Source organism: Octopus sinensis, linkage group LG2 (genome assembly GCF_006345805.1).
Source record: "Octopus sinensis linkage group LG2, ASM634580v1, whole genome shotgun sequence".
NCBI lineage: Eukaryota > Metazoa > Mollusca > Cephalopoda > Octopoda > Octopodidae > Octopus > Octopus sinensis.
The window spans coordinates 204,436,382-204,456,649 of NC_042998.1; the positions used below are offsets into that span (position 1 = coordinate 204,436,382).

Here is a 20,268-nt window from a genome sequence, read left to right on the forward strand (position 1 = left end):
ATGCTATGAATCCAATAATGGAAAAGTAACGTTTTAAATCCGTCCCAAAATGTTTCTACGTTCGTTTGTTTTTGGTGATGAAGTTTTTCAGAAGATATGTTCAAAGCATTTTCGACTCTCCTATTTCCTCAGAATATATACTTTGAACGTTGTTGACTAAGCCTTTTGACCATCGTCCACTTGTTCCCTTATTTCCCATTCTTTGCACAAGATAAATATTTCTGAGTTAACCAAAAGGAAAATAAAATTGTTTTGGCTCATCACAGAAATTAGATAACGAAGGAAAGAAAAAAAGAGAAGCCAAGTGGTTGCCATGGCAATATCTTTCAATGTATAATCATCATAAGAGAAATATCAAATTAAATAGAATCATCATCATCATCACGTTATTATTACATTCGCATCTTCTTTATTATGTTTAAATAGAAGATTCGTTAATGTAGGTTTTTAATATCTTGATAATATTTACAGTACGATAATATGCTATGGTTGTTTGGAGAGATCTCAAAGAAAGTAACGCCACCTGGAGGGACATTTTACAAACAATACACATGTGCTTCACCAATATTCTCTCTATCTCTCTCTCTCTAATTATTCTGCTATCAACTAAGTCCTCTCACTCACATCAAATATTAGTCTATACACACACTCAAATTTATTTATATATATATATATATATATATATATATATATACACGCACAAAATACAATCATTCACCGTTGAAATGTGTGTGTGTGTGTACATGATTGTGTTGCATGTTTTCAATATAACTGTTTACTAGCAGTATCACCTGGCGTTGCTCATGTTTGTTTTGACCCTTTAGAATTGGAATTTTTGAAAAGTAAAAATTTTGCATTATGTAGCTTGTTAATCTCTTTGAGTGAACATTTTTCTGGTTGAAATACACCGAAAAATGGCAACACAGCTGTCAAAAAATCGTAAAAAATAGGGATTTTCATAGAAAAAAAGCACCGTTTTGATGTAAATAATTTTTGGTGTTAACATGGTCCGATTTGAATTTTTTCTTCTATGAAAGGAAGAGCAAGCCTTCTTCTATCATACTCTCAATTTTGGTCAACTTGCGCCGCAAGGTCTCGGAGAAGATAGTGTTAGTTGAAGGCTACCAAACCCGCCATACACAGACAACTTCAGCTTTACATATAGAGAAATTTACATATGTTTGTGTGTGTATGAATGTGTCTGAGTGTGTATGCGTAAATATTTCTACTTCATCATCATCATTTAACATCCACTTCTCGTGCTGGCATGGGTTGGACGGTTTGACAGGAGCCAGCTATGTATGTATAGGTAAGTAGATGATACTCACCTGCTGTAATGAAGACAATCCATCGAAGAGAACGAAATCTGTGAATGGTCCACCATTTCCGTAACTTTGTTGATGTAATGATGTTAATCTAATTATTTTCAACCTCCGAATTACATACCTGCACTTGTTATAAACCTGTAGCTTACACTGCTTATCTCAGAATTGAACCTGTCTCTCATACCTTTACTCTGTTCATTGTCATAACGTACATTTTTTTTTTTTTAACTGTTATGAAAAGAAAATTCTATTAACATTTAATTTTCCAGTGTCTAATTACATCTAATAATGAAGAAGTTATAACAATTTGTTCAAACCAATTGTGTATAAAGCTCACTTTTTATTCTGATCAACCACAAAAGTAACCTTTTGGTTTTTTTTAGTTCACCATTTTCATAATTTTTACCAAAAATCTTTGAATGTATCCAACTTCTTCCATTCCCATTTTGTTAATAATCTTTCTGCATTCTCATTGCAGCGTCTTCGAAGGAGTCTCCCTCCTAACCTGATCAGGCGTATGTCTACAAGCACATGGACTACCACAACATCGGCCACAGGAATGCCTACTCTAGAAGCTGAGCCATCCCGGATTCGAAGTTCCAGTTTCCGCCAATCAAGAGATTGGGCCATCCCCGGTGGAAGTCCGTCTGGAAGTCGCAGTAACAGCCCATCGCCAAGCTCTCCTGCCACCATGGTTCTAGCTATACCGAAATCTCGTTCTTTCTCTGTGGCAAGTGCAGCCCCCAGCAACCTTGGACACCAGCGAAGAACTTCGAGAAAAAACATGCTACCTCCTTCTTCTGCATCTGTAGACTACCCCAGCGTGAGCCCTTCAAAATTTGAGGCAAGTAGCCTGGGTAGAAGTGAGACTAACCTAGATACGACGGATGCAGGCAAGTTGAGTGTAACTAAAGAGTGCCAAGCTGCTCCACTGCGAAGATTAGGAAATATTACATCAGACTATGAGAGTAACGATTCCCCTAGCAGTAGTGACCACAGTGACAATGTACTAACTGTAGACGATCTCTCTAGTTCCTCCCCGCCCAAGAAATTTGGCTGCCGTTTGGAGTCTAGCGGTGGCAATGTTAGTAATAGTAGTGGTGGTGGTGTTGGTGGTGGTAGTGGTAATAGTGGCATGAACCAGCACAAAGGCACCAAAACCTTTCAAAAAACAGTTGTAAGTAAAAACTTTCCTTTTCTCAAGAATTCCTTAACTCTTTTCATGGTTGAAATTAACCGCAGTTCATTAGGAAAATTAATAATTAAAACGCACTTTTTTTCCTTCTGTAAATTCTATTCAGAAAATATTAACAAGTCCTTAATTCCACCGCTTCAGAGAATCCAAAAGGAAAACAGCAATTTCTGGTTTTTCTTTCTCCCCTCCCCCACCCCCCACCCCGTATGAATTTATATAATTTTCCAAAGAAAACATTTACAGCTCCTAATTAAACATTTTTGCAGTCATTTATAAAATTTATTATAGAATTGAAAAAATATTAAATTTGTTAAAATCATTTCTCAAATTGTAGATTTGAATATTTCCACTTACGCAACCCCCCACCCCCCCAAAATTATAAGGTGCAGGTTTGGCTGTGTGGTAAGAAGTTTGCTTCACAACCACACGGTTTCCGGTTCAATCTCACTATATGGTACCTTGGGCAAAATGTCTTCTACTTATAGCCCTGGGCCAACCAAAGCATTGTCAGAGGATTTAGTAGACAGAAACTGAAAGAAGCCCATCGTATATACTTATGTATGTCTCTAGATATACATATGATGTGTGTGTGTGCATAAGTTCTTGTCTTGGCATTGTATGATAGCTGAATGTTGGGTTGGCATTAGAAACCAGCAAGGGCCCATACTAGGGGTCGCTGAATAGTTCCTGGCTTTGGGTGGAGGATCAGATTCACACACTTACTGCAGTTATCCTTAAAACCAGGAACTGTTCAGCCCCCCCTTGTGTGTGTGTGTGTGTGTGTATATATATATATATCCCGGAGTAAGCACATAATTGTGAAACAAGGTGGAAAAAAGAGTACTCAAATACCAGAGGCAGAGTAATATGCTTTATTTAAAAGCAGCAGAAATATAACAAAAGCTGTTACTCAGAGTTTCACGTTCCTGTTCGTCGGACAGTTTTATTAAAAAAAGAAAAGCTGTCCGATGAACGGGAACGTGAAACTCTGAGTAACAGCTTTTGTTATATTTCTGCTGCTTTTAAATAAAGTGTATATATATATATATATATATGGAACAAAAGCGCAACAGATGGCGTTAAAACATTCGGACAGACAGACGATACAAAGGCGGACAAGAGAAACAACAATTAGAAGGACAGGCAAAAAAAAGACGGGGCATTCATGGCTTTCTTTCCTCAGTCAAGTTCCATAAGTCACAACCATTTCGGGCAGTTACACTAGAGATGGTCTGATCTGGTTGCTCCCCAAAAAGTCTATGCTAAGAGCATAAAAGACCCCTTTGTAAGAAAGCTACCGAATGTGTATGGCAACAAAGACAAAAGAAAAACAAACAAACAAAAATAGAGAGCATGGTATATATACACACACACACACACACACACACAACTTCTTGATTATTAAATTGTGTCCATCCCGAGGATGTATGATCCATCCTTGGAGCTTCCTTCATGGACCCTATCACTTGTTACATAAGCATTGTCATGTCCTTGTACAATTTATGAATTCAGGAACGCCTGGCTGTTTGTTGTGTTGTTGTAAAAGCATCTCAGCGACTGGTTGCCACATGTTACAGATGGATGGACACATGGTAGTCAGGTGTGTCTGCAAGATTAATAAAAATGCCATCAAAAATTCTCTGTTGTTTGGCAGGATTTGAAGAACCCAGCATTGTTGCAACACTGATGGGCATCTGTTAACATTTATTATAACAGCATTCGTAGCATTCAGCTTACTTTTAATTACACTGTCTGGGGAGTGTCGTACTGTTAGTAATTAACACTCTCACCGGTTCAATCTCCACTCATTTACCTATTTATTCTTTCTAAAATTTTTGTTACTTCTTGCGGCCTGTTCAAGAAGCAACGAAAGTTTTTTTTTAAATACCTTGTGGTATTTATTTATCCTAAAATTAGTCAAATATTGCTCATTAACAACATTAAGTAAACGATGTATGTTTTCCCTGTCTAGTCTAAGCCAATATCTCACACCCTATATAAAGAAAAAAAAACACCCACACTCATATTCTGTGATTCAACCCATCTATGACCTTCACTCCTTATAATTATGTGATACCAGAAACAGTCTTCCATTTAGCAGTTTCAATGAAACTAATTAACTAATTCTGAAAATGTTTAATTGGAAAATATTCATTAGAAACAAAAAAATTTATTTAACCTAATTATCTTAGTTTTTGTTAATTACTAGTTGCATATTAAGAATTATTGTTTGAGTAGGAATTGATGAGAAATTGATCCGAAGCAGTTTGTGTTTCTGTCTCTCCACTCCATCGGTTGATCTCTTCTCTGTTCCTTCCTACATAAATAGGTTCCTCACCTTGGACTGAACTCGTTAGATGACAGGTGAAAGGTGATGGTCGTTTAATTCTTATCAAATGAACTTATGCTCAAAGATATTCCAGAGTCACGAGCATCTCATCCGGGGGGAGGGGTTTATCAGCAAGTACACTACCCACTACGTAGAGTCCCTTTAAAAAAAAAAACAGTAGGAAGGAATTTGAGGGTAACTTGGCTGCTATTTCTAGCAGTTTGTTTGAGCCGCTGTGGTTAATAACATTGTTACTAAAAATGGTTTTGAGGTCAACCACAGTAATTTGTAATTACGTTGAAATTTATTTTATGAAGATTACAGGAGAATGTAGCAATCAAGGAGGATAGGAAACATAGGCCAAGGCACCCTTGTAAAAAGATTCTCTCAGAAAAAGGGACCATTGCATGCTACCTTCATAATAATTTCTTTCAAGCATGTTTTAATTCACTAACAAATATTTTTTGCTCAATATTATTTCTTCATATATATATATATATGTATATATATATAATACAGAATGAGAAAACAAAGCCACGGCTGTAACGAGTTTCAGGATATTTATAATGAAATAGTCTTACAGCTGTTTCTGGGATATTATGGATATCCCTTCATCAGAGACCGTGTGAGAATGTTAAATAGAGGAAATACTACTCAGTGTTACCTGATACTCTTTGGGTCTTCTAGATAGCAATACAGCTCATATATATATATATATATATATATACATATATATATTATGATGATGATGATAAATATAATTTCAGATCAATGACCTTCCAGCCATTCAGACTAACCTTGTATGTCCTTTCTTATTTTAAAGACAGTATAGTGTGATTTGTGAGTGTTTTAACTGTTATTTCTAGCAAGCTCAATGACCACCATTTAATAGGGTAAAATAGTTTTTATGGAAGCAACGCAACCAAAACGCTTCAGTGTTTCAAAAAAGTTTCTGTATTTCTGCAGAATTGGCTGCCAAAATGTTGCCATTTATCATCTCAGACAGTTGACCAGGGTCATTATTGACCAACTGACTGTTTGCTACGATTAACATTGCCCAACGAGGTCCCAGAGATAACATACTGGACTCTCAGGGAATCAAAACAGCCATCACCCCAATTAGCATAATGAGAGTCGACTGGAAGAGTCATTAGAGCAACAGTAATCCTCTCGGTCTTCTAAGCCCTGAGTTCTAATCCCATTGAGAGTAACTTTACCTTTGATCCTTTTTGGGGTACTCATCCATTATAGAAGTGTGATTGTGATGGGGGGGGGGGCATTGTTCTCTTTCTCTCACTTTTTCATCTCTCTTGAAGAAATGGGATTTGGTCCAACCTGGAGACAGCTAGGCTCAGCCAGGTCTAAACTGACCCCAGATCTGCTGTATGTCATGATGGTGCCTCTAAAATGTCATAAAAGCATTACAGACTCAAAGCAGGACACCAGATATCAGTCAGTGTATAATTAGTAAAAGCATTGTTGATTAGCAGCCATTAACTCTAATCATTCAATTAGATTAGAGACCACTCCACAACATTCTCCATACTAACCCAACATATTGTATTTCTTCTCTTCCGGAACCTGGAATTCACCATTTCTCTCTCCTCCAAGAAATTTAGTCTTCATCTATCTTTTCACTTCTTTTCACTCTTTGCTTCCTAATTTTTGGCACCAATCTTTATTTTTTTTGTTCACATTTTGAAGAGGAAAATGTTTCAAAATGTAACTTTTTTCTTCTCTAATTCTATGATTTTAGACTGAACATTCAAAGAAGGCTGAAGAAAACGAAAGAGATGAAGAAAAGAAAGAAACTGAATCCACAGAATCGCGTCTAGATTTCATTCTAAAGAAGCCCCCAGATATAACAGAAATTCCATATAGCATCGAAGACGTAGATAATTGTCAAGAACTTAGTATAGACAAGTTGAATGAATGGGATTATGAAATCTTTGATCTTGCTGCACGGTCTGGAAAATTTATTCTCAGTCAGGTCAGTACAAGAAACTTTAATGTCCACTCTTGCCTGTTTGCATGGTTTAGACAGAATTTCTCCGGCTGGATACCCTTCCTGTCACCAATCCTCACCTGTTTCTAAGCAAGGGAATATTCCCCTCAGGCAGTAGTGAACCGGCAGAATCATTAGCACACCAGACAAAGTACTGAGTGGCATTTTGTCTGTCTTTACATTTTGAGTTCAAATCCTGCCAGAATTGATTTCCTTTTCATCCTTTCGATAAAAATAAATACCAGTTGAACACTGGGGGTCAATGTAATCAATTTACCCCTTCCCCTAAATTTACTGGCCTTGGGCCAAAACATGACACCAATATTTCCCACAGCCAGACTTGTTTTACGCAGAACAACATTGCTTCTATTTCAGTCTTCTTTTCACTTTTTACTTTCTGGGTTCAAATTCCATTGAAGTCAAGTTTGCCTTCTCTTCCTCTGAGGTTCAGTGCTGGTGGTGTTCACAAACCACCTTTCAAAATTGTGCCTACATCAAAAAGAATTCATAGAAGGGGAATCTTCTTGACTTGATACTCTGACTTTGATTATTCAAGCTGTACAAAGACAGAATCTCTCAGTGAACAAGTGACTTATGATTGGCTGTTGTAGGTTCATGTTTACAAGAAAGTCTGCATAGATGTTGATTTTTGTTGTAGCCTGGATGTTAGAAGTGAAGTTGTCTAGTCAAGAGTAACTCACCTTAATGTTATGCACATCAAACAGGTTGTATTATTTATGTGTTCTTGAGAAGTGCTACCTAATAAGGGATAAAATGTTGCTGGTTTTGGTTGCATGGAAGATTAAACCAAGTCCTTTTCCTTCCTCTTAACTCTCTTTGTAAGAGAGGAGGGAGTGGCCATTCCTCATCATTTAGCATTATAGTATCCAGAGTGTTAAGCATACTCTTTGTATCTCTGAAGTTCATGGTAATAGAGATTTAAATGAAATGATTCATACACACACACATACATACATACACACACACATATACATATATATATACAAATATATACATATATATACAAATATATATATATATCTCATCATTTAACGTCTGCTTTCCATGCTAGCAGGGGTTGGATGATTTAACTGAGGTGTGGTGAACCAGATGGCTGCACCAGGCTCCAATCTGATCTGGCAGAGTTTCTACAGCTGGATTCCCTTCCTAACGCCAACCACTCCGAGAGTGTAGAGGGTGCTTTTATGTGCCACTGGTACGAGGGCCAGTCAGGTGGTACTGGCAGCAGCCACACTCAAATGGTGCTTTTTATGTGCCACCTGCACAGGAGCCAGTCCAGCGGCACTGGCAACAACCTCGCTCGAATGTTTTTTTCACGTGCCACCAGCACACGCACACATATATACAGAAACTGAAAGGGGGGGGGTGTATGTATATTTCTATTCGTGTACTACATCTAACCTGTTTGGGTTTTTTTTTTTTTTCTCATTTTCAGGTGGCTTACAAACTTTTTATGGAAGTGGGTCTTTTTGAAACATTCCGCATCCCTCTAAAAGAGTTTATCTGCTACTTCCACGCTTTAGAACTGGGATACCGAAACAAACCATGTAAGTTAATTCAAAATGTTATTTTGTTTATGTTTCGTTTTAATTGCATCATTACTTTCTTAAACAAGGCTCCAGCTTCTCTCATGCCACCCTGTACAACTGTGGCACAGAACCAAATATTTCTGCTGACCTTTGAATATCCAGGTAAGATGCACTGCAATGTGGTCAGCTTTGACCAAACAATCAAATTAAACAGGATCTGGGTTTTGGGAAGGATTTCAATTTGTGGTTGCATAAATATGAAGGACAACTGAAAGAGAAACTGAAACCAAAAGGATTTGAACTCACAACCTTGGAAGACATAGCTACATCATACTCCACCCCTATTAGATACCACTGCCCCCATCTGAGAGATATTGTTGGTGGTAGAATTGAAACAACTGCCTAAGTCTTTCTCAACACATTTCTTATCAGATACACTGTTTTTGTTTCAGTTATTTTTGGAGAAAATGGAGAATTTACCAAAATAACTTTGCCATTATTTAACATGATGTCGTGGCAACAAGCAAACAGAGCCATTGGCACATCAGGCAAAATGCTTGGCAGTATTTCGTCTGTTATTACATTCTGAGTGCCAATTCTGCCGAGGTAGACTTTGCATTTCGTCCTTTCAGCGTCAATAAAATAAGTACCAGTTGGGCTTGTGCCTTAATTTGAAACCGTTCTTAAGGCAGAATCGTTAACCTGCCTGGCAAAAGGTTTAGCAACATTTCATCCGTCTTTACATTCTGAGTTCAAATTTCGAGAATGACTTTGCCTTCCATTTTTCAAAGTTGATAAAATAAGTCTCAGTTGAGCCCGGGGGAGGGGGGGGGGCAGTGGAATCGACTCGACCCCCTTCTCTGAAACTACTAGCTTTGTCATAAAAATTGTTTGTTAACATAACATGGCAGTCCTGGTTTAGGACGAATGTTGCTATAATTTAGCCCCAGGAAACATCGTCTCCAGCTGGCTATATGACATGATCTGATTCCTTATATTTTCAAACAAGGGAATCTAGCACCCCCACTCAGCTCAAAACAATATCTGTGTATCACGATTTCTGGGTTATTTCCCTTCATCAGCACAGAATAATTATTCAGCTAGAGGTGGCGCTGCCAAATTCTCGTTCAAAATATATAGTTTTCAAAGTGACAACTACTCACTGATCTATAAATTAGAAAATTACTATTTTTAAATCTCACAGCAAAAGATATTCGGCAAAAGTACTTTGGAGTAAAGATTTTTTGCCAACATAACATGGTAGTCCTGGTTTAGGACGAATGTTACTGTAATTTAGCCCCAGGAGACATCGTCTCCAGCTAGCAAGACAACACAATCTGTGTCCTTATATTTTCAAACAAGAGAATCTAGTTGTCACTTTGAAAACCATATATTTCAAACAGGAATTTAGCAGCGTCACCTCGAACCAAACAATTATTCTGTGCTGATGAAGGGAAATAACCTGGAAATTGTGATACACAGATATTGTTTTGGGCTGAGTAGGGGTGCTAGATTCCCTTGTTCGAAAATATAAGGACACAGATCGTGTTGTATAGCCAGCTGGGGACGTTGTCTCCTGGGCTAAATTACAGCAGCATTCGTCCTAAACCAGGACTGCCATGTTATGTTGGCAAACAGTCTTTACTCCAAAGTACTGTTGCTGAATATCTCTCTCGTGATATTTACAAATTTTTCTTATTGGCCTTGTATCTAAATTCCAAACCCTTTATTAAACATGGTGTTTGAAGCCCATATTAGCAGGGCATTTTGATGAAAGGGTCAAATTTAGATAAATACAAATCATAAAGTTTGTAGCATTGAAACAGGGGTGATATCAAGTAGGTTGGTATCAAAAAAGTCAGGATTTTGGACAGAACCCCTGAATGTGGCTGTTTTTAATCTTCTGCTTAGAGCAGTGGTTGCCAACCCTTTTTCACCTATCGACCCCTCTGATTCCTATGATTACTTGGGTAGATTCTCATAGCTATTTGATGTGTAAAAAAGATCCTGTTATATTTTATAATTTAACTGTTATTAGGAATTGTTTAAAGAAAATTGTTTAAATATTTTGTGTATTGTAAAAATCTTACCCATTTGTAGCAGATCAATTTTTTAACAGCAAAATCTTTGCTGAACCCCAGCAGAGAATGACTGATGTGGAGTGTTGACTATGGGTTCTTGAGTGGTGGGAAATAGATTTTCAGGGACAGAGTCACAGACAAGTCGAGATCTGGCAAACATATTGGAATGCCTTGTTAGCTGGTCGGAGGGGATTCACGCCAAAGAGAAATGACCGACAAGAAGAAATCGTCCATGGCTGAAGCAACACCACCATGGTGAACGTCACGTGTCAATGTCCAAGTTCTGCTGTACCATGGGCGACCTCAAGATGTGTGTCCTCCCCACACATTGTAGAACACCCCCCCCCGCGCTGTTTATACCCACCCCCACCTCCACTTCTTGTCATCAACTGTTTACAATGCCCAGCAAGGGGAGATAACCCCCGTTGTTTTCTATCCAAATATCGCATGAAACTCAAAACTGGGAGGCGGACCTGGATCATTTGCACCACAAATCTTGTACTCCTCTGACGACTTAGTCTTCCTACTTGATAATCTGTTAATATTCATTGTTTTCTGTTTTGTTTTCTTATTTTGGTTTTTATAATTTTAATTACAACTTTATTAAATCAGGGAAGATTACACCCCCCCTCCACACTAACGAGGTTCTTATCCTTTCTTTGCTTCAGTCATTAGACTGTGGCCATGCTGCAGCACTGCCTTCAAAATTAGTTTTTAGTCAAATAAATCAAACCCGGGATATTTTCTTTTTTTTATCCCTGATACTTATTGTATCAGTGTCTTTTGCTGAACTGCTCAGTTATAGGGACATAAACACACATACACATTGTCAGACTCCTTTTCAGTTTCCATCTACCAAATTCACTCTCAAGGTTTTGATCGGCCCGAGACTTCAATAGAAGACACCACCATCCCCTACAGGTGCCATGCAGTGGGACTGAACCCAGAACCTAGTGGTTAAGAAGCCAACTTCTTACCACACAGCCGCCCCTATGCCTATATTTATATTTACCAGAAAATTTTCTTCAAATATTTAATGTAAAGATTAGTTCCAAACATTCTGAATGAATGAAGAAACCTGGCCAAACTGGTCCTTCTGTTTCGGTTCCTTTCCCCTAACAACTCTTCACAGAACATAAACCAGTGACATGTCTTGGTATAATCTCACAAGATAAGCTCCAAGATAAGCAATTAGCAACAAGGCAACATGTGTGCAAACAGCGAGACGTCAACAGATACTCTTTTTACTTGTTTCAGTCATCTGACTGCGGCCATGCTGGAGCACCGCCTTTAGTCGAGCAAATCGACCCCAGGACTTATTCTATTGGTCTCTTTTGCCGAACTGCTAAGTTACGGGGACGTAAACACACCAGCATCAGTTGTCAAGCGATGTTGGGGAAGGGGGGAACAAACACAGACACAGAAACACACACATATATAATCGACTTAATACCTATGTCTGTCCTTGTTTGTCCCCTCTATGTTTAGCCCCTTGTGGGTAATAAAGAAATAGGTATTTCATCTTCACATTCTGAGATCAAATTCTGCCAGAGTCAACTTTGCCCTTCATCCTTTCGGTGTTGATAAATTAAGTACCAGTTACGCACTGGAGTTGACATAATTGACTCGTCCCCTCCCACCAAAATTTCAGGCCTTGTGCCTATTGTAGAAAGGATTGTAACTGAACATGAAAATAAACATTAATATACAGACAGACAGACACATGCGCGCACACACACACACACCACACACACACAACAGGCTTCTTTCAGTTTCCATCTCCCAAAGGCTTTGGTTGGCCTTGGACTGTTGTAGAAAATACTTCCCTACTATTCTATTGTGTGATTGAACCCAGATCCACATGGTTGGAAAGGGAGGTTCTTGACCTCACAACCACATCGGCCACACCAACACCTCTATCCAGTAATAATAATATATTTTGTGGATGAGACAACAAGGAGACATTAATACAGTCATTCCCCTTGGCTAGAAATAACAACCAAATCCTCTTCAAATCATTCTCGACCACCTTAAGAAATCATTAGCAATAAATATTGATTTCTGTCTTTATTGACATTGATTTCATTTGATGTTTTTTTTTTTCAGACCACAACCGCGTCCATGCGACTGATGTCCTCCATGGAGTTTATTATTTAACCACACAAGGAATCCCAGGCTTTCAACAGTGCTCTGCAGACTTCTTCACTCGGCATGGCTCCTCCAGTGAATCAGGTAAGAACGATAAGCACCGCCATTATTTCTGTATTTATCATATTCCAGCTAATCATGTCACATTGAAAGAATACGTAGGGGAGGCAGTGGTGGTGGTGCTTGTTTGTTTGTTTGTTTGTTGAGCGTCTCAGGACTGTCTGCAGTCCAAAACGTGGTCCTTTGCTATTCGTAAGACCCGCAGAAGAAAAAGCAGGTCAACCCCCGACACCGAGAGCATCAACGGATGGATGAATGCGCATCCAAGCTCAGCAGTTGCATAGGAAGTCGGGGACAAGAAACAGGAAGAAAGAGTGAGAGAAAGATGGAGCAAAAGAGTACAACAGGGGTCACCACCACCCCCTGCCGGAGCCGCGTGGGGCTTTAGGTGTTTTCGCTCAATAAGCACACACAACGCCCGGTCTGGGAATCGAAACTGCGATCCTCCGAACGCGAGTCCACTGCCCTAACCACTGGGCCATTGCACCTCCACATGGTGATGGTGACAGTGGCAGTTCTGATGTCCACTTTTCTTTACTTGATTGGGTCAGACAATTCCTTGAGACAAATTTTCGATGGCCAGATGCCCTGCTTGTCACTAACCCTCACCTATTTCCAAGGTATTTCTCCAAAACCAGACACGTTTTTCATGAAAGACCGGAAGCAAACAACACCGCTTGTATGACAGTGATGCTTGTTTACAACCATCACATCATGCCAAGACAAGCCCCCACTCCCACACGCACAAGCTTCCAGTTTCTGTCATCCAAATCCACTCACAAGGCTTTAGTTGACCTGGGGTTTTTAGTAAGAGACCCTCACACAAAGTGTCACACAGTGGAATTGAACCCCAAGACCACATGGTTGGGAAGCAAGCTTCTTAACCACACAGCCACGCTGCTACGTATTAATTTAGGAAATTTAGTAAATGTGTAGTTTGACATTCGTTAGACAGCAGTGACAATCCATGGTAACTAATTATCGAAGAGGACATCCATCAAGTAAGTCTATTAAATAGATTAAATATGACATGCCGGTGGCACGTAAAAGACACCTTTCGAGCGTGATCGTTACCAACGTCGCCTTACTGGCACCTGTAAAAAGATTCGAGCCAGGTTATTGCCAGTACCGCCTGACTGGCCTCCAAGCCAGTGGCACATAAAAGCACCCACTACACTCTCGGAGTTGTTGGCGTTAGGAAGGGCATCCAGCTGTAGATACTCTGCCAGATCAAGATTGGAGCCTGGTGCGGCCGTCTGGTTCGCCAGCCCTCAGTCAAAATCGTCCAACCCATGCCAGCATGGAAAGTGGACGTTAAACAATGATGATGATGACAGAGCGAGAGAGAGAGAGAGAGAAGTGATGAAGAAAGGGGTCGAGATGGTGTCTTCTCATATTTAAATCTTTGGTCTTGAAATAATAATAATAATCTTTCTTTTATAGGCACAAGGCCTGAAATAATTGGGGAGGTGGAACTGGTTGATTACATTGACGCCCCAGTGCATAACTGGTATTTATTTCATTGACCTCAAAAGGATGAAAAGCAAAGTTGACCTCAGAATGTAAAGTTGGACGAAATGCTGATAAGCATTTTCTTTGGCACATCATCGTCATCATCGTTATCATTATTGTTATTATTATTATTATCATTATTACTACTACTACTACTACTATTATTATTAATTAGGTGAGCTGGCAGAGCCCTTAGCATAGCAAGCAAAGTGCATAGTAGCATTTCATCTGCCTTTACAGTCTGAGTTCAAATTCCACCAAGATCAGCTTTGACTGTCATCCTTTCGGGGTCGATAAAATAAGTACCAGTTATACACTGGGGTCGATATAACCGACTAGCCACACACATACACACACTGAACTTGCTGGCCATCTGCCAAAATTTGAAACCATTATGATGATGATGACCATATGAGGGGGGGGGGGATTTGGTTTGCAGACATCAGGTCCCGGGTCCCATTTCGCTGTTCAGAAACTCTGCTGCTTGTTGTTGTTATTGTTGCAGTTATGTAATTTCTTGCATTCTTTTCTCCCTCCGCTTCTCACAGAATCCGATTCCACAGACAAATGCGGGTATACCCATCGAGCAAGGAACAACCTGGATGATAGCTACGGTATAATGGGGGCCAATTTCCCAGCCCTGGAGCTCATGGCTCTCTACACTGCTGCTGCCATGCATGACTACGATCATCCGGGCAGAACAAATGCATTCTTAGTGGCCACCCACGCCCCACAGGTGAGCAGCTCTCTTTCCACTTTCTAGCTTCCATCTTTTGCTTCTTTTGTCATTCGACTGCGGTCATGCTGGGGCAATGCCTTGAAGAATTTCTTGTCCAATTAATCAAACCGAGTTCCTGTTGATCCTCGTACTTATTCTGTCGATCTTTTTTTTGCCAAAATGCTAAGTCACAGAGATGTATACACACCAGCACCACTTCTCAAGTGGTGGGCACAGATAAAACACACACACATATACGTGTATATATAATAATATGAGGGAATATTATTCCAAACTTATATTTAATCTTTCTATTATATGTAATTTTCTAGATGGTGTAATTTAATTTTTCATTTTGAATTGATAAAAGGTGGTTTTTTTCTAATTATATATATATATTATATATATATATACATCATCATATATATATATACATCATATATATATCATCATATATATATTATATATATATTCATCATATATATATATATATATCATCATATATATATATATACGTACGTACGACGAGCATCTTTCAGTTTCTATCTACTCACAAGATTTTGGTCAGCCCAAGGTCATAGTAGGAGACACTTGCTCAAGATGACACACAGTAGGACTGAACCTGGAACCACATGGGTGAGCAGTAATCTTACCACACAGCGACTGTTTAGCTGAAACATAAAACCTTACCCTTATTGGTGCGATTCAAAAAAGGGCCAGAGTTTGCACAACAAATATGTTTATTGAACAGGTCTGCCCAGAACTTCCTGCTCAATACACAAAGTGATAGAAACTGGGTACAGCAGGCAGTGTTCGTCTGTCTAATGGCTCTGGCGAAAGCGGTTACACGGTGGATGAAGATGAGAAGGATTAAGGAACGACCCGTTCCTCTTCAGTCAATCCCTCACCCCCTTAAGTTCCGCTTGGAAAGGAAAGTGCGAGTGCCGAGAGAACTGCTTTCTCTCCCAGACCCCGTCAAAAGACCGTCGACAGCAGTTTGTCGTACACGCACACGGTGTCGCCCGGGTTCTGTCTGGTGATTATATTAAAGGTAAACGTGTCTGTGGAATACTCAGCCACTTCGACTGTCATCCATGGACTTGGTTGGTTCATTGATCGAACAGCTGTAATAATAATAATAGTTGTTGTGAGTATTGATCTATCGATGAGGTGACACGATTAGTAAAACATTGAGAGTTGGGGATAGCTGGAGGGAGATAACTCGTGCTCTACTCGTTGACTGGTTTGCTGTAACTATTGATTTCTGTTTGACAGGCTGTTATGTATAACGACCGCTCGGTCTTGGAGAACTATCACGCTGCTTCGTCTTGGGCGTTACTTTTGGAAGACCATAAATACAATTTTCTGTGTGGCCTAGACAGTGCCGAATTCAAGCGGTTCCGATTCCTTGTGATTGAAGCTATTCTTGCAACAGATCTAAAAAGACATTTTGAAATTCTAAGTTTATTTAATGCTAAGGTAAGTTCTTGGAGTCTCTGTTCCACCATTTCTGCGAATTCTTGACAATCATGGAAGGTGATTGGTTTTATAAGGAGTGGAAATTGAGGCAGTGTTATTTACTTTCATCCAATTTGTTTGAGAAATGAATTAGCCTCAAGCAAGACTTGAAACCACATCATATATGCCTACCTCATTTATAATAATAATAATGAAATTATTGTATGCAGTGCTCAGGTGCATCACAACTTGTCAGAAATTGCGTATAAAGCATATGCAGTAATGTAGAAATGTCTGGGAAGCGAACAGTGTATGAGTTAGATACATGCTTGTGTGTGTATGGAGGGGAGAGAAAATCAGGTGTAGTGTTGGCGAATCTCAGGAAGCATGGAAGTTTTGAAGGATGCAGTGCTCCGACAACTAACAGCTGATGCCGGCAGTTTGTTCCATGCTTCAGCAACTCTTAGCGTGAAAAAATGTTTCCTAAAGTCATGGGAGCTGTGCTGTTTTCTGATTTTGTAAACATGTCCACGGGTGTTAGACAGGTGGAGTTTGAAAAGGTGCTCAGAGTTATTGTTTGTAAGATGGTTAATAATTTTATGGGTGTCTGCCCATTTGATTCTATTTTCTACGTTACAATGGTTGGTGCGGAGAAGAAGCCTGAGAGCCAGTTTCAATTCCTCGCTTGGAACCAATCATTTTTATATCCAACATTAATAGTTTTGACTAATTTTTCTCTCCTTGTGATCATCAATTGAAATAAATGTCACTGTTCACTTCCTGTGCATTATTCTCTGCACCGTTCATGCAGTTTTGCTTAGTAATTCTAATCAGTTGTAGTGCAGCACTTGAACAGCACTGTAGACAATGAGTTTCTTCTTCTTATTATTATTATTATTATTCTGTTTGACTTTTGCTTTGCATTTGTACAAGTTGGCTCCAAGTCTCACCCAGAGACCTCAAGAGACAGCAGGTTGGAACTTCATGTTGGTGTTATGCCTAGGGTGCCATATATTTGGTTCTGTACTTAGTGTTGTTCTAGAGAATGTTTGATAAACCATAAGAAAATTGTTTGTTTTAAAACTTGAGATTACATAGAAAGTATTTTGCATAGGATATGAGCAGTTCCCATGAGCACTATCTTTTGAATTTCTGCCATTTTGGGGTTTCCTGGTATCTGAGTTATTATTATTATTATTAAAACGACGACGACGACAACAATGATGATGATGATCCACAACTTAGTCATTGGAACCAATTTTATTAATCATTATACTTCATTCCCTTCTGAGCTAATTTAGATGGAGGTGGGTCCCACCCCAGCTTCCCGACCCCTTCCCAAATGAACTCTTATCAACTTGACTTCCTCCGTTACTAAATCCTCTCCGAATTCTTTTATCTGCAGGTGAACCATGACGATGCTCCTGGAATTGAATGGAACAGTGAACCCGACCGGATGTTAGTGATGCAGATGGTGATCAAACTGGCAGACATTAACGGACCGGCCAAGAAACGAAGTCTTCACATAAACTGGACACGGCGCATATCAGATGAATTCTATGATCAGGTGGGTACCATAGATGTGGAAGGGGCGGGGGGGGGCGGAGAAGAAGAGTGCCGGACAAACAAAATGCCTAGCAGCATATCTGAGTTCCAACCCCACCAAAGTCAACTTTGCCTTTCATCCTTTTGGGGCTGATAAAATATAGAACCATTCAAGTACTGAGTCAATGTCATTGATTACTCTCCTGTTTAAAATGCTGATCTTGAGCTAAAATTTGAAGCCATTATTATTATTGAGTGAGAGAGCAGTTCATGCCATCAAAGTGACACTGGGGTAAAATATATGAAGTCCAGTATACCCATCATGACTACACGTCTGATAAGGGTACACTAGGCACATGCATCACAACCATATGTGCGCGACATCGTGATCTCATATCAAGATAAACAGCACATGGCCTTGCAGGTGGGGGCCCAGTTAGAATTTTCTTCTTGTTGAGTAACCCATCCCGCTCAAAAGGTCCCTGAATAAGGGTTGTTTAAGGACGTTGAACGAAACACCCATGTTTCCAGAGGTAAATTATTCAAACCCCAAAGAATCCCTCTCAACATGGCTATGATGCTCCCCCACTACTTCTGCTCTTGATCAGAGATGCACATATCGTCAGCCACTAAGGGGCATGCTCAACTGGTTACGGTCAAACAACTGACAAGCAAATCTGTGGTATTGAGCAGAATATTTGCTGTAGCCCATCTTTTATACCAAGACAAAACAATGTACATGATAACACTTCCAGTCAGTTAAGATCAGAAGCCACGAGAGCCACTGCCTGGTACAGCATCAAGGCAATTATTATTATTATTATTATTATTATTATTATTATTATTATTATTATTCAACTTGCCTCAGGTTTACTCTGATTCGTGGTATAATTTACGTGGGTAGCAGGTTACTACCTGTAACCTTAAATATCCACAAGCTTGCAATAATCCTTTCAAGTGCTCAAAACCCTTCAGATAATCTTCCCTGTTCTGAAGTTGCGAGCCTTCTGCAGAAGCTCTGCCTTAGCGAAGGCAGGCGTATTGTTTTCAGTTGTGTGTGTTTGTTTGTCCGTGGACAAAATATCTCAAGAACCACTGGATGGTTTCAGATGAAACTCTCAGGGGTGTTTAGCCTCATGACTGGCACAAACTGATTAGATTTTGGGATCAATCCAGTACCAGACAGGGATTCTGGATTATTTTCCCTTTTTTTTTTTTTACTCATTGAGAGGGGGTTGGTGTTGCCTTGGCAGAGGTTTGTGCTCTTGTTGTTGTTGTTGCTGCAGCAGAATCATTTGATGCCAGGTAAAATGTTTAGTGGCATTTCATCTACCTTAATGTTCCAAGTTCAGATTCTGCCAGAGTTGACTTTACCTTTCAGGCATTTTGCTAAATAAGGACCAGTTGAGCACTGGGGTCAATAGCCTTGTGCCAAAATACAAATCTGTTGTTGTTGTTGTTGTTGTTGTTGTTGTTGTTTTGTTGTTTTGTTGTTGTTGTTGTGTTGTTGTTGTTGTTGTTTTGTTGTTGTTGTTGTTGTTGTTTTGTTGTTGTTGTTTTGTTGTTGTTGTTGTTTTGTTGTTTTGTTGTTGTTGTTGTTTTGTTGTTGTTGTTTTGTTGTTGTTGTTTTGTTGTTGTTGTTTTGTTGTTGTTGTTGTTTTGTTGTTGTTGTTGTTTTGTTGTTGTTTTGTTGTTGTTGTTTTGTTGTTGTTGTTTTGTTGTTGTTGTTTTGTTGTTGTTGTTGTTTTGTTGTTGTTTTGTTGTTTTGTTGTTTTGTTGTTGTTTTGTTTTGTTGTTGTTGTTGTGTTGTTGTTGTTGTGTTGTTGTTGTTGTTGTTGTTTTGTTGTTGTTGTTTTGTTGTTGTGTTGTTGTTGTTTTGTTGTTGTGTTGTTGTTTTGTTGTTGTTGTTGTTGTTGTTTGAACCAGGAAATAATTGTTGATCGTTGTATAATTTTAGGGAGATGAGGAAGCCAGACTGGGAATGCCAATATCTCCATATATGGATCGACGGAATGGTCAGCTTGCTAAACTTCAAGAATCTTTCATTAACCATTTGGTAGCTCCCCTTTGTAATGCCATGGTATCAGCTGGTTTGGTTCCTGGCATTTGGGCTGACTTGGAAGATGAAGGTAAATATCTGTTTGGCCCCTTTTCTTTTGTTTTGTTTTCTTTGACAAGAAATGACTCAGACATTTCAGTGATGGATGGGGCCTCTACTGAGTTTAATGGGTCACTCCTGGATGCCACTCAAGGTTGGCACACCAGCTCAAAATTCAGGGCATTGGTCATCATCATCATCATCATTTAATGTCCATTTTCCACGCTGGCATGGGTTAGATGGT

General features: G+C 39.3%; 1 protein-coding gene across 5 annotated transcripts in view; it reads left to right on the plus strand.

Annotated features, from left to right (window-relative positions):
- LOC115224274 (cGMP-inhibited 3',5'-cyclic phosphodiesterase A) overlaps nucleotides 1-20,268 on the plus strand; it is a 303,573-nt gene that overhangs the window by 273,523 nt on the left and 9,782 nt on the right. For 4 of the 5 annotated variants that reach the window (XM_029795089.2, XM_029795098.2, XM_036500691.1 and 1 more), the window contains 8 exons: nucleotides 1,804-2,502; nucleotides 6,606-6,839; nucleotides 8,311-8,422; nucleotides 12,592-12,717; nucleotides 14,754-14,941; nucleotides 16,199-16,402; nucleotides 17,787-17,948; nucleotides 19,884-20,055. In XM_029795089.2, the coding sequence (XP_029650949.1) occupies nucleotides 1,804-2,502; nucleotides 6,606-6,839; nucleotides 8,311-8,422; nucleotides 12,592-12,717; nucleotides 14,754-14,941; nucleotides 16,199-16,402; nucleotides 17,787-17,948; nucleotides 19,884-20,055 (1,897 nt within the window). The remainder of the gene's footprint in view (nucleotides 1-1,803; nucleotides 2,503-6,605; nucleotides 6,840-8,310; nucleotides 8,423-12,591; nucleotides 12,718-14,753; nucleotides 14,942-16,198; nucleotides 16,403-17,786; nucleotides 17,949-19,883; nucleotides 20,056-20,268) is intronic. The other variant, XM_029795107.2, reaches the window with a different exon arrangement.